The 12562-nt window shown below is 34.2% G+C and overlaps 4 protein-coding genes across 5 annotated transcripts in view; 1 reads left to right on the forward strand and 3 right to left on the reverse strand.

The window, feature by feature from the left end:
- LOC106950490 (CD209 antigen-like protein A) overlaps positions 1-2360 on the reverse strand; it is a 16361-nt gene extending 14001 nt beyond the window's left edge. For both annotated transcript variants that reach the window (XM_015037390.1, XM_015037389.1), the window contains exons 1-2: positions 2055-2360; positions 560-676 (exon numbers count right to left, since the gene is read on the reverse strand). In XM_015037390.1, the coding sequence (XP_014892876.1) occupies positions 560-676; positions 2055-2217 (280 nt within the window). In that variant the 5' untranslated portion in view covers positions 2218-2360. The remainder of the gene's footprint in view (positions 1-559; positions 677-2054) is intronic.
- Positions 1-12562, forward strand: part of LOC106950489 (collagen alpha-1(XIV) chain-like) — a gene marked incomplete at its 5' end in the record, with an annotated part of 82809 nt that overhangs the window by 50515 nt on the left and 19732 nt on the right. The gene's annotated exons all lie outside the window — the stretch shown is intronic.
- Positions 3667-7383, reverse strand: LOC106950492 (CD209 antigen-like protein D). The gene is made up of 6 exons (XM_015037392.1): positions 7238-7383; positions 6237-6356; positions 6065-6127; positions 5694-5821; positions 4441-4550; positions 3667-3873 (listed from the first exon to the last, which is right to left on the reverse strand). The coding sequence occupies exons 1-6, from the start codon at positions 7362-7364 to the stop codon at positions 3702-3704; spliced, it is 720 nt and encodes a 239-aa protein (XP_014892878.1). The 5' UTR covers positions 7365-7383; the 3' UTR covers positions 3667-3701.
- LOC106950491 (early activation antigen CD69-like) lies at positions 7711-12188 on the reverse strand. Its single transcript, XM_015037391.1, has 6 exons — positions 11783-12188; positions 11006-11119; positions 10843-10917; positions 10635-10762; positions 9377-9486; positions 7711-8807 (listed from the first exon to the last, which is right to left on the reverse strand). The coding sequence occupies exons 1-6, from the start codon at positions 11958-11960 to the stop codon at positions 8636-8638; spliced, it is 777 nt and encodes a 258-aa protein (XP_014892877.1). The 5' UTR covers positions 11961-12188; the 3' UTR covers positions 7711-8635.

Consider the following 12562-nt stretch of genomic DNA (forward strand, 5'->3'; position numbering starts at 1 on the left):
ACTGATCTGTCAGGTTTACGATATGCGTCCCCCCCAATGACAGACTCGTTCCTACACCCTTGACGGTGCCAGTTTGCTCTCCCTTTCCAAACATGTTAAAAGTTGCAAAAACAGCCGTTAGAGTCTGGTTCAGGTTTAGCAAGTCACATGGCAGGTGCTAAGTCATTGCATATAAATATCCTCCTCCCAGTATTGTGCATGTTCTGATGATCAGCTTATGTTTTGTATATTCACAAATTTATTGTGTCTGTTATTCTCTTAAGTTTGCTGAATCTTGGTTGCATGCTATCAAGTTTGCCTCTATTTTTGTCCATGCAAAAATAGGACATGAGGCCCGTTGTGTTTGAAGACCCAGAAAAAACCGGATGCTCTTGCACATTGCTGTTGATTTTCTGCTGATGCAAAATTTTGGCAGCAAACCAGCTTCATGTCCAACTAAATTACCTTGTTGCAGTATAAAATGTAGGCTTATGCTAACTAATTAATTACAAAGCAAGTGGCATTTTATGTGCATTTTGACTAAAATACATCTTGCATTGGTGTGTTTCACTTTTCTTACAGCATATGGTCAGGCTGATGATGGCAACTGACACTGCAATCCATGGCAGCATTTTGCAGAGTTTTACTCTTCTGGAGGAACTTTTCCTCACAGCTGGTTGTCTTTGTGTCTGTTGACCTGCAGAGGAAAAATGAGGGAGGAAATTAGCATTGAAATTGATCAGGGAGTAAAACGAACTTTATGTTCTTATATTTGTGTATCTGGTTTAAATAACATGTTTAAATATATAATGTAGTATTAGGTCTTAAATTTATTCTTAAGGCTCATTTTGACCAACGGTCGTTTAGGGCATAAACGACCCTAAACGTAACATAATGTCTAGATTAGCTCTGTGGGCTAATCGAGGCCTCGCCACAGCTAAGAGCATCACTTTATTTATTATTTCCACCAGGAAAAATAAATCAGCAAAGAGGTTTCCTCTGAAAACCTTGAGCTTTTCAGAGGAAGTGTATTGAAGCAATAGATGCTATAAAATTTTCTGATAGACAACTCTGCTGACTTAGGACTTCATATGTGAATCATCTTGGATTGAATATTTCTCCATAATTCCTCTAGATTCTGGGATATTAATTTTCAAATGAATGCAAAATAATCTTTTGTCTGAAGGGAGATCTTTGCACCAGTGAGTAACAAATTATTTTTCTCTTTAGTCCAGTTAAGATTCCTCTGAACTTGTTTCTGATTCAGGCTTAGACAACGATCATGACAGTTGTAGACCTTTTACAACTACATTCCTCTATATGTGATGCCTCTTAAAGCTTTATGAATCACCCTCAAACTATTCAACAGGCTTTGTTTCCCAATCCTCTCCAGGCTGTTACCCTTGTTGCTTCTGCACCTCGTTCCTCCACAGTTTGTCCTTCCTCTGAAATGTCCGTCTATATTCCTGGCTAGTGCTGTGTGAACAGGCGGCTTCTTTAACATTTACTGTTTGAGGTGCTTTCTGCTTATGAAGGGAGGAGGTGACAGTCTGCTGGACAGCCATCAAGTCAGTAGTGGTCTCCATAAATTTGTTTGCCATAACATGATTTTTTTTTTATTGAAAATAAAATTTCTATCAGTCTTGTGTTTCCATTAGCATAAACTAATTCAGAGAATTAACAGAATGCTTGATATGTGTTGTTCTGTGTGTAGTGAATCTAGACAATCTCAGCTTTACCTTTTGAGTTAAATTACCAAAGCAAGTGATGTTCTTTTGATAGCATATTCATACTTTTTGTGATGCACCTCTGCAAAGGCAATTTACTAGCTTTATGTGGACTATGAGGCTCTGTGGGCTAATCTAGACCTCAACACTGCTAAGGGCAATGATCACTTGATGCACATAATCTGGATTTGACACAATAACACCTTTAGATGTTTGTCCTAAAACAAACATGGAGAAGAAGAGACGGTACGTGCTTAAATCTGTTTTAGTGCTTAAAAATAACCAACATACAGGACCTCACTCAAAGAAGCCAAAGAAACGTCTCATGATGTCCTAAAGTTTACTTACCTTCTTCCTGTGGCTGAGAAACGGAGTAGTAATCATCAACGTCTTCTGCAGACTGGTAGATATTTACCTCCTTGTCCTCCCAGTCTGTTCTGTTCTCTTGCTCTTTTCTGGTATATCTCACCTTCTGGGGCAGCTGTACTTTGGCGTAAATATCGGAGGACATTTTGATACAGCAAAGTGCTGAACTTGATTCCTCTGTATTTTGTGAAGTTCAAATCTATATTTGTATATCATGCAGCATCAAAATCTGGCTGTCAGAACTAGTACTTCTAGTGCTAATTTTGACCATCCTGTCATCTGGTTCCAGAAGAAAGAAAATGAGGAAGTGGTTTTGCTTAAAGACACACACACACATTTAGACCAGAAGGTTATTTGCATTTGAAGCCCATACCATGAATTTGTGTTTATCATTATATTGTTGTAAAACAGATAACCTAGCCCAAAAAGACTTTGTTTTTAGGAATAGGGTTTTCTTTTTTGTATTTCATTCATGGTGTGTTGAGGAATGTTTGAACTCTTCACACACCACACAAACACATGCACAGCAGATTAGCATTTTTTTTCCACAGGAAATGTTGACTGTAAGTTCTGTTTTTTGTTTTTTTTTTTTAACGAAGAAACCGAAAGTGTTTCCCTCTGAGCTCTCATTGTTGAGAAACATAGCTTTTGTGGTAATCATCATTCAGATACCTTCAGTTTTAATTATTGAAATTTATATTAATTTATAGTCTCAAAAGCCACTTTGTACACATCGGCTGCTCAGTCATAGAGCAGGTTATGTTCAATGCTGCAAGTTATAGAAGAACGACTGCACCTCTTAATGCTGCCATTATGTTAATGTTTGAACTGTTTGCTAGTCATTCTAATGTGATGTTGTACAAGGAGGAGCTGAAGTGCTGTTCGCTGTATCAGATCTATGAACATTCATATCTGTTAAGATTTTTGCCTGGTTGTTAAATAAATAATGTTGCGGTCCCAGCAGAACATTGTTCTTCTGATATCTGCATTCATTTCAGGTTTGTAGCCTTGTTTATTTCATCCAATACAAACGTTTTTTAATATTGTTTTTTCTCTGAAGTTCAGTTTCTATAGACTTTAGCTTGTTGTTCAGAGTTGAACTTATAGGCAATCAGACATTAGTTTGGTATTTTTCTACTGTTTTAAAAATAACATTTGACTTAAAAATAATAAAACAAAATTCACATTTGAATCTGATTCAGATTTAGCTGTTGACAGATTAAATCATTTGATATTTACATTTTGTACGTTTTGTAAGTTACTAAACAGACCTTCTACTTTTAGCTAATTTAAGCCTTTATGTAATTTTGCAGTATGAAGACTGTTATATTATTGCTGAATTCTTTCCAGCCATTCATTTGAATGCTTATACTGAAGTAGGAAGAAAACTCTACTGGCACATCAGCCCCACCAAGATTGATTTTTCACCAGCTGCTGCTGGATGTTGGTGTTTCTGAATCAAACAAACCAAGAATCAGGTTTTATTTTTATTTTATTTTCCTGAATCATTCTTTTAATTACAAAGCTTAAATCTAACTCTAGGTTTTACTTTGTGGTTGCTGTAGAACTGATTGCACTGGGTTTGCTCTTATAGTAATCATAATTGTAACTTTTCTCTGTATATAGTCCTTAAGTTTTACTGATGTTCTTTTCAGGTTTAAGGTCACCAAGATGCTGGACATTTTTCTTCTCACAGATCCAGTATTTTAATCCAGTTTTGTCAAGCATCCAAAGTCCCTCTTGATCAGTAAATGCTTTCAACCCTTGCTCCGCTTTGACATTTACTCCTTCCCTCCAGGAACTGTAAAAGTGAAAACACCAGTTAGATCAAGAAAGAAGCAGGAATTATTTTAAAAATTGATTATTTTTTTCATTAATGATACTTCTGGCTAAAATGTGTTGCAATTATGAAAAACTGCTGCAGCTGAAAATATGAGCATTTAAAGGCTCACAGCGACTCAGTCCAGCTTTAAATTACCACATATCACTAAAGTGCTGTACAGAATACATTAAAACAATCACATTACAAATGGCATTACTATATTCATATGTCATTTCACTATTGTAACATTCTACTGATCAACCTAACAACCTTTAATCAACCTGCTGACATTGAAATGAAAACCAGTTGAAGATGATAATAAAATTATTTATGCTTAAGTTTCAGATCAATTCATTTGACATTTCATTCGTCACATATGAGACTCTATTCCAAGCTTTAGTATCTGTTGATACCAGTGACAAACGGCTTGTTGGGGTTAACACAGTCTGAGTGAAAATGTGCTGATATGTTCAGCCACATAACACAATTTTATTTATTTCTGTGTCTCAGTTAACCACATATTTGGTACAAAGTGAATCTGCTCACCCATATGCTAGATCTGTTCCATCTACCCATTTCCATTTCGCAGTCCATTCGTCTGAACTTTGAAGACCGATCCAGGAATCTCCATGTATCTTCATTCTTTCAATCATCCCCTGTAGAATTTTTAAAAGCAAATAATGAATTTTGACGATGTACACTTTCAATTGCAGTTCACATTTTTTCCTAATTGTGACAAATTCTTGCCTATTTATTTTATCTATCAAATTATAAACAAACAATATTTAACGCTTGTTTGAAATGACAGAAATCAGACATTGTGAAGCTGTGTATTGTATAAAAGCAACAAGGACAAAATTAAGTCACACTGAAATAAAAATACGTTATTACACATCTTTACTGATCCTTTCAATATTGGAATGACTTGTTAATCAAGTGACAACCTATTTAGTAAGTTACTGTGCTAATATGAAGAAAAGTTATCAAAATTATTGCTCAGTTTTTATTATTATTATTATTATTATTATTATTATTATTATTATTATTATTATTATTATTTAAAAAATAGTGAAATAACAGCACAGTGATCTATACCCAGAGTTTGTTGAGTCAGATGGACTGGCGTCACTGGATTCTTTTCACCAAATTTATATGGATTTTTCCCTCCACTTAGTTAAATTGTTTTCTAAATTTTACCTTAAAAAACAAACTCATCTTGCTGCAGTGGAGGGTTCAGGACAGCAGGCTGCATACAGCCAGGCAAAACTTTTTTTTACTAGCAAGTTTTATTTACAACTACAAATATTGCAGATGTTTTATCTTATCCAAACCACACAGTGAGGTAATATATGTCAGGCAAAAAGTTTATGAGGTGAAAAACTGAAAGGTATTTAACTTAAATGAAAATAGTACAACTGTTTCACACAGTTGAGTAAACCTTAAATTTGTGCAGGATTAGCACAAACATAAGTAAAAAAAAAACTTATACCAGTTCAATATTCATCACTCATTTTATGAGCACCAGGTGGCAGACTAGATCTTCAAGCAACTGCATGTTGGCATCATCAGCCATTGCTTTATTTACTTGGTGTGGAGAGTTTAGATCATATATTTGTATAATTATTTTTTCTTGCGTCAACTAAAGTAAAAAAAAAAAAAATAATCTGCTCTCACAATAGAAATGAGATGATGTGTGATGACTGATATTTTCTTTGACTGGTTAAATGAGGCTGTGATATTTCACTGTGACAATTTGGTACAAAACAAGTAATTATTTAGAGAATGTTTCTAGTCTCTACCTGTTTCTCTTTGTTATTTAGAATCACCAGATCTCCTCCTCTGCTCTTGCAGTCTTTCCTGCTCTCTGTCCAGTTTTTCTTCTGAGTGGATGCATAGTAGAAATATGACTCACGAAGCTCCTGCCATTCTTTAAAAAATGATTTGGTGTTAATTTATTTGACAAAATACAGAATCATGCAATACTGCCTAAAAAAATAATACCAGATTTGAAACATAAACTGCAACTAATGAATTTCGTATCTGTGAAGTTTTGGTCCTGACATTGAAACTCCTGCAATTCTGCAAAGTAACTTACTGTTGATTTGTCTTTTTTCAAAAACAGTAGATAGTTTTCAGCAAAAATTGTAACATTAATTTTCTTTTGGCTCACCTGTTTGTTCCTTCGTGTGATTTTCAAAACGGGTTTGCAACGGTTTCTCAACAACTAAGTGATCTAAAGAAATCAGCAGGAAATGAACAAAGAAACCAGGGGTTAAAACAAAAAAAAAAACCCTTAAAGGTTATGGTGATTTATAAAATGAGATCAAAATCCGATTTCCTACAGATTTTGACTCGAACGCCGATATCCACAACAACCAGAAGGATCAACAGACCAAACATTAGGAAAACAGTGCTGTAGGGTTTTCCTTGGACAGCGAGGGGAGGCTTTTCAGTCTCTACTCCTTTAAATGACAAAATAAACACATTTTTGAAAGCCTTTATTTCCGGTAATTATGACTTCCCATTTACAGTTAACAAAACATATTTAAAATTAGAATATTACATCAGTAATGCATACAAAATTCAAGATGTTAATTTAAATTCACTATATTTCCTGCATGGAATCAGCTTAGTGTTGTTAATAGTAGCAAATATTTCCGGTAACACTTTATTTGACGGGGTGTGCATAAGACTGACATGACACTGTCATAAACATAACGCCTGTCATAAACATTATTTATGAATGTTTATGACAGTTGTCATGAAGTGTCATTCGGTAAATAATTACACTTTTAATGCAAAGTTGCTCTAAAAGTTGCATTGAAAGTCAATTAGAAATGCCAACTTTGCATGATTTTGTAAATTATGATAATTTAATTCAAGGTTGGCATTTTTAATGGACTTGCGATGCAACTTTTAGAGCAACTTTGCATTAAAAATTTCTTTATTTACCAAATGACACTTCATGACAACTGTCATAAACATTCATAAAGACTTCTTTATGTTCATGACAGATGTCATGTTTTTGACAGTATCATGTCAGTCTTATGCACACCCCTTCAAATAAAGTGTTACCGTATTTCCTTCTTTTCTGCAAAACAGTGATAAATAAATGAAAACAAACAGAAAAAACAAATAAAGACCCCAAAGGCGGAGAGAAGGGTCATTATATATTTGATTGTGTTGTTTATATTCTTTGTAAAACAGACATTTTTCAAAGAATGTCTGTTTGAAAAATGTCTGCAAAGTGCTCTTATCGCAGTAAAGATCAGAATACTTTATCTGTGCGATTTTGTTAAAATGTACCTGTTTTACGACATGGTCTTTGCTGTTTGATACTTACCTTCATTCTGTAGAGAAAGACCAACACCAAGGTGTGTAGAGGAATCTGGAGTCTGAACCGTTTCCTCTCCACTGTCCGGAGAGAATTCACTGCCACTTGTAGGTGTGAACTCGATGTTCTCATACATGTTGCGAGATTTCTCAAGAAAGATGCAACTGAAAGCAGCATTTTGTTTCTCATGCCAAGCAGACAAATTCTTGGTCTCTTTTTCAAACCAATCAGATGTCAGTAGGAAGTACACAGGATGTTGTGGCAGGAAGCCATGCACACAAATACTAAAAGTTTAATCTTTAGTTAGAAACAAATTCCATATGTTGCATAATGTGTTTATCTCTCATCTCATAAAAAAGCTACTCAAATGTAAATGTTGAAATAAATGTTGATACATCAGAGTTTCACTGAGCTAGTATCAATTTTCTGACTTGTCGTTGTAAGTGGTTTTTCTACTAAATTAAATAATTGTTTTTCGGTGGAATTTCCGTTTGTTTTCTTGACCTGTCAGTATTTAAAGATGCTCAAAGTTCAATTGATTTGATTTAGAGTCACATTGAGTATAACATGAACACCAGCAATTTATTAGTAGACGGCTGAAAAAGGTTGAAGTGTATCACCACGTTTTTTTTTATTCCTTTATCTTATCTTTGCCTTTATCTTTATCTTCTTCCGACATGGAAGAAACAAACATGATTAAGATAAGATGGCAGCAGCTCTTTCTGAAACGGCACAACTGACTACTGCTGCTCAAAGCAAATAAAAAAAATAAAAAAATACTCAACTAAAATTCAAATGCATTGCTTAGGTTGGGTAGACAAAAACCCATTGGCATTACATCAAAATATGATTTGAGTATAAATAAAAAGCAGTTATTGGAGTAAGAAAAGCATAAAGATTAGTGTTTCTGGTTTGAGCATATTGTCTGATTTATTTATTTTTCATTATTAATATTTAAATAAAACAGAAAATAATACTCGTATTCTGTGTATAAAAAAAAAAAACGACTAATAATAACTAACATCTTTTCAAAATGCAGATTAAGGCACCAGAAACAAAACTTTTACCTACAGCTTTTGAAGTCAATACACATATGAAATAATCTTTGCACATTTGAACAGTACAAAATACCTCCAGTCTCAATACTTTATAAAAAGCCTCTGACTCCAAATTCCACCATGTGGCAATGCTTTAGTGACATATAAAGGGTTGGTGTGTGCAGCATCAGTGCAGCAGAGAAATGAGCTTCCATGGCTTCACCTGCAGCGTTTAGCCAGCTGCTCCAGTGCAGCCTGGGATTTGTATTTAAGTGGTTTATATTCTTCATCAGGTTTGTTTTTATCTTGCTTTGGTTATCTTTCCTTAATTAGAAAAGCTAGAAAATACAATGTACTTAGTATATAGTGCTTAAGTTTTACTGATGTTCTTTTCAGGTTTAAGGTCACCAAGATGCTGGACAATTTTCTTCTCACAGATCCAGAATTTTAATCCAGTTTTGTCGTGCATCCAAAGTCCCTGTTGGTCAGTAAATGCTTTCAACCCTTGCTCCGCTTTGACATTTACTCCTTCCCTCCAGGAACTGTAAAAGTGAAAACACCAGTTAGATCAAGAAAGAAGCAGGAATTATTTTAAAAATTGATGAATTTTTTTTCATTAATGATACTTCTGGCTAAAATGTGTTGCAATTATGAAAAACTGCTGCAGCTGAAAATATGAGCATTTAAAGGCTCACAGCGACTCAGTCCAGCTTTAAATTACCACATATCACTAAAGTGCTGTACAGAATACATTAAAACAATCACATTACAAATGGCATTACTATATTCATATGTCATTTCACTATTGTAACATTCTACTGATCAACCTAACAACCTTTAATCAACCTGCTGACATTGAAATGAAAACCAGTTGAAGATGATAATAAAATTATTTATGCTTAAGTTTCAGATCAATTCATTTGACATTTCATTCGTCACATATGAGACTCTATTCCAAGCTTTAGTATCTGTTGATACCAGTGACAAACGGCTTGTTGGGGTTAACACAGTCTGAGTGAAAATGTGCTGATATGTTCAGCCACATAACACAATTTTATTTATTTCTGTGTCTCAGTTAACCACATATTTGGTACAAAGTGAATCTGCTCACCCATATGTTAGATCTGTTCCATCTACCCATTTCCATTTCGCAGTCCATTCGTCTGAACTTTGAAGACCGATCCAGGAATCTCCATGTATCTTCATTCTTTCAATCATCCCCTGTAGAATTTTTAAAAGCAAATAATGAATTTTGACGATGTACACTTTCAATTGCAGTTCACATTTTTTCCTAATTGTGACAAATTCTTGCCTATTTATTTTATCTAATACCAAATTACAACAAAACAATATTTAAATCTGGTTTGAAATGACAGAAATCAGACATTGTGAAACTGTGTATTGTATAAAAGCAACAATGTCACTCACAAATAAAATGATTATCGCATTACTCTTGTTCCTATCAATGTAGAAATTAATCATTAATGAATTGGCAGTCTGTATGGTAAATTATTGTACTTACACGTTAATTTATTCAAAATATACTGATGTAATCTAAAAGATTCTAAGAAAGATGACCAGTAACATGACAGTACGGTCATCTACACCCAGTTTGTTGAAGAATTTGGAGACGACTAAATTTATCTGACATGAATTTCCCCCCACTAAGTTAATTTGTTGTCATGCAAGATGCAGTTTTACACACCTTAAGCATCAAAATGTTATATTACATTAGAGTTAGAATGAACTGACAGGCATAAAGAAGCTAAATTTATATTTCCACACTTTGAAAATTCTTATATACTAGGTTTTGGTATAATTGAAAAGTCTGTCATCATATTTCTTCAAAAAATATATTGATCAGATTTTTAGTATGTCTGATCAAAAAGACAAATAAATACTAAATGCAAGCTGTTTTTTTTAATTCTTATTTCAGAAAGCTGAAATAAGAAGAGAAAAACAGATATTACTCTTACTACAGGAGTGTTTAGGAAAGCAGGACTATTTTTTACTTTCATTGCCATTTTCACCATTAAGTTTATGAGCACCAGGTGGCAGACTAGATCTTCAAGCTACAGCACGTTGGCATCATCAGCCATTATTTAATTTTCTTAGTGGGGAGAACTTTAGAACATATCTTTGTATATTTATTTTTATGTGTCGCTTAAAGGTATCAAAGTCAATGTGTTCCTACAATTACAGGGAAAAGTGATGTTTTCTTGCTACTATTGCACTTTGTCTGAATTACTGTGACAGTTTGGTCCAAAAAAAAACATGTAGTATTACACAAGTGACTGTTCTGAGAATGTGACTAGTCGTCTTGGATTCAACTGAGAAAAAAACTCATAATGATCTTATAACAAGCAAACCTGTTTCTCTTTGTTATTTAGAATCGCCAGATCTCCTCCTCTGCTCTTGCAGTCTTTTCTGCTCTCTGTCCAGTTTTTCTTCTCAGTGGATGCGTAGTAGAAATGTGACTCACGAAGCTCCTGCCATTCTTTAAAAAAAATTATTTATTTTTTTTTTTATTTGCAACATCGCAATACCAAAAGTATTGCAATGTAATTAATGTCCTACCTGTCTGGTTCTGGTTTTCTTGTCCCTGGTTCGGACAAGAGGAATGTTCTTTAGGTTTCATACGTATTAATAGAGCTACATGAAGAATAAGCATGAATGTTAAAATGAAGGAATATTTGTGGGTAAAGAGATGTTATCCAAATAAAGGTGAAGTTTTACTTACTGAGTAGCACACTTATCCCCGCCAACAACAGGAGGCAGAGTAAACCCAAAGTTACCGTAGCAACCTTGTACCAGTTTCTCTGGATGGTTGGTGGACGCTTTTGAGTCCGAACTCCTACAAAATCAAGGAGGAGTTTGACTTTTTATCTTTCAGAGTTTTAAAATGTATTATAATTACAAAGTATTGACTTGATACAGCAAAAATAGCTGCTGTATTATAACAGTTATTTTTATAACTGTTATAATTTTTTGTACACAAGACAAAAAAAACTAGCTTTGACATGAACTGTGTGGAGACGTCTTTATATTCCAAAATGACACGTCAAATCTATGTTAGCAATTTAACTATTTGTACAAAATGTTCTAAATGAAGCACATAAACAATATAAATGTTTTCCTTTAATTAAATGGTTGTGAAACTACAAATTTATGCCAAAATGTTTATGAAAAAGCAAAATTTAAAAAAGTTATATGTCTGAATCCTGAAATGGCTGCAGAGTTACAGCCATTGCATAATGAAGCAATGTCAAAACTAATGCAAAGTCAATCAGTTGCAATAAATATATTTAATTAAAGATGTGCCTGTTTTTACTTTTCCTTTTAAATTTTAGCACATTTTCCAATGTCAAAGCATAATATATTCATTGATACCGAGAAGATAAATAATGCAACCTTTTTAATATCTGATACTTTCTCAGGTTTTGTCAGTATCAAACCATACCTGGAATATTTAGAAAGCTGATTATGTAGTAAATATTTATGATTCATTAAAACCTACCTCGGGCGTTCCTGGAGGGATTAACTCGATGGCAGGTCAACGTCTCGGCACTCTCGTAGATGTCGACCACTTTCTCCTCCTTCTCCTCTTTCTCCACTTTCCTTCCTTTTCCTCTCACTTCTTTGCTGTACCTCACTTTCATGGTCTTATCCGGGTCTTCGTAAATGTTGCAAGACATCTCAAGATGGACGGAAGCAGATTGTTCCCTTACTCTCCTGCAGGACTTAAGAAGTTGTTTCAGTAGCACGAGTTCCTCTTCTTTCTTAGCTCAATCAAGTCATTTCAAGTAATTCCACCAGAGTTTCAAAGTCGATTTGATTTTTTTATTTATTTTTTCTCTTAAAACCCCAAAAATTAGGATACCGAAGCTAATGTGTGAGGTTTTGTGCCAGGTTTGCTGCTTTTGTGTAATAATCAGCTCTTGACAGGAAGTACTGAGATGGTTATCACCGGAGAACATATACGCACCAGATGGCTTATCGCGTCACAGTACAATACATTAAGCTGAGAGGAACTTTTAATATAAAAGTTGTAATAACTGATTTATGTTTTGACACATTTTTTTCTCGTCAGGACTGCCTCTTCTTGAATGTGCGATATCTGTTGATTTTTAGGGTTTTGCTCTAATGATTTTTTAGAGTCGCAAAGTAGAATTTCTTTTGATAAACAAGCTAATTAAAAAGCTGTAAGTATCGTAAAGCAGCCATTAACTTAAAGATTTACTTAAGTAGTGACTATAAAACATGACACAGATGTAAGTGGTTTATTTTCCTTCCCTGG

This window comes from Poecilia latipinna, unplaced genomic scaffold, assembly GCF_001443285.1.
Source record: "Poecilia latipinna isolate Pla-1442-1.1 unplaced genomic scaffold, P_latipinna-1.0 Scaffold403, whole genome shotgun sequence".
Lineage (NCBI taxonomy): Eukaryota > Metazoa > Chordata > Actinopteri > Cyprinodontiformes > Poeciliidae > Poecilia > Poecilia latipinna.

Bases quoted from the DNA above. Each gene is read 5' to 3' on its own strand.
- LOC106950492 (XM_015037392.1), bottom strand. From the start codon at position 7,364: ATGTATGAGAACATCGAGTTCACACCTACAAGTGGCAGTGAATTCTCT. The intron at 6,357-7,237 runs GTAAGTATCAAA...TGTCATTTAAAG, and splicing joins TCTTTCTCTACAGAATGAAG to GAGTAGAGACTGAAAAGCCT. The intron at 6,128-6,236 runs GTAGGAAATCGG...TGATTTCTTTAG, and splicing joins CGGCGTTCGAGTCAAAATCT to ATCACTTAGTTGTTGAGAAA.
- LOC106950491 (XM_015037391.1), bottom strand. From the start codon at position 11,960: ATGTCTTGCAACATTTACGAAGACCCGGATAAGACCATGAAAGTGAGG. The intron at 10,918-11,005 runs GTAAGTAAAACT...TTCTTCATGTAG, and splicing joins GGGGATAAGTGTGCTACTCA to CTCTATTAATACGTATGAAA. The intron at 9,487-10,634 runs GTTTGCTTGTTA...AAAATTCTACAG, and splicing joins TAAATAACAAAGAGAAACAG to GGGATGATTGAAAGAATGAA.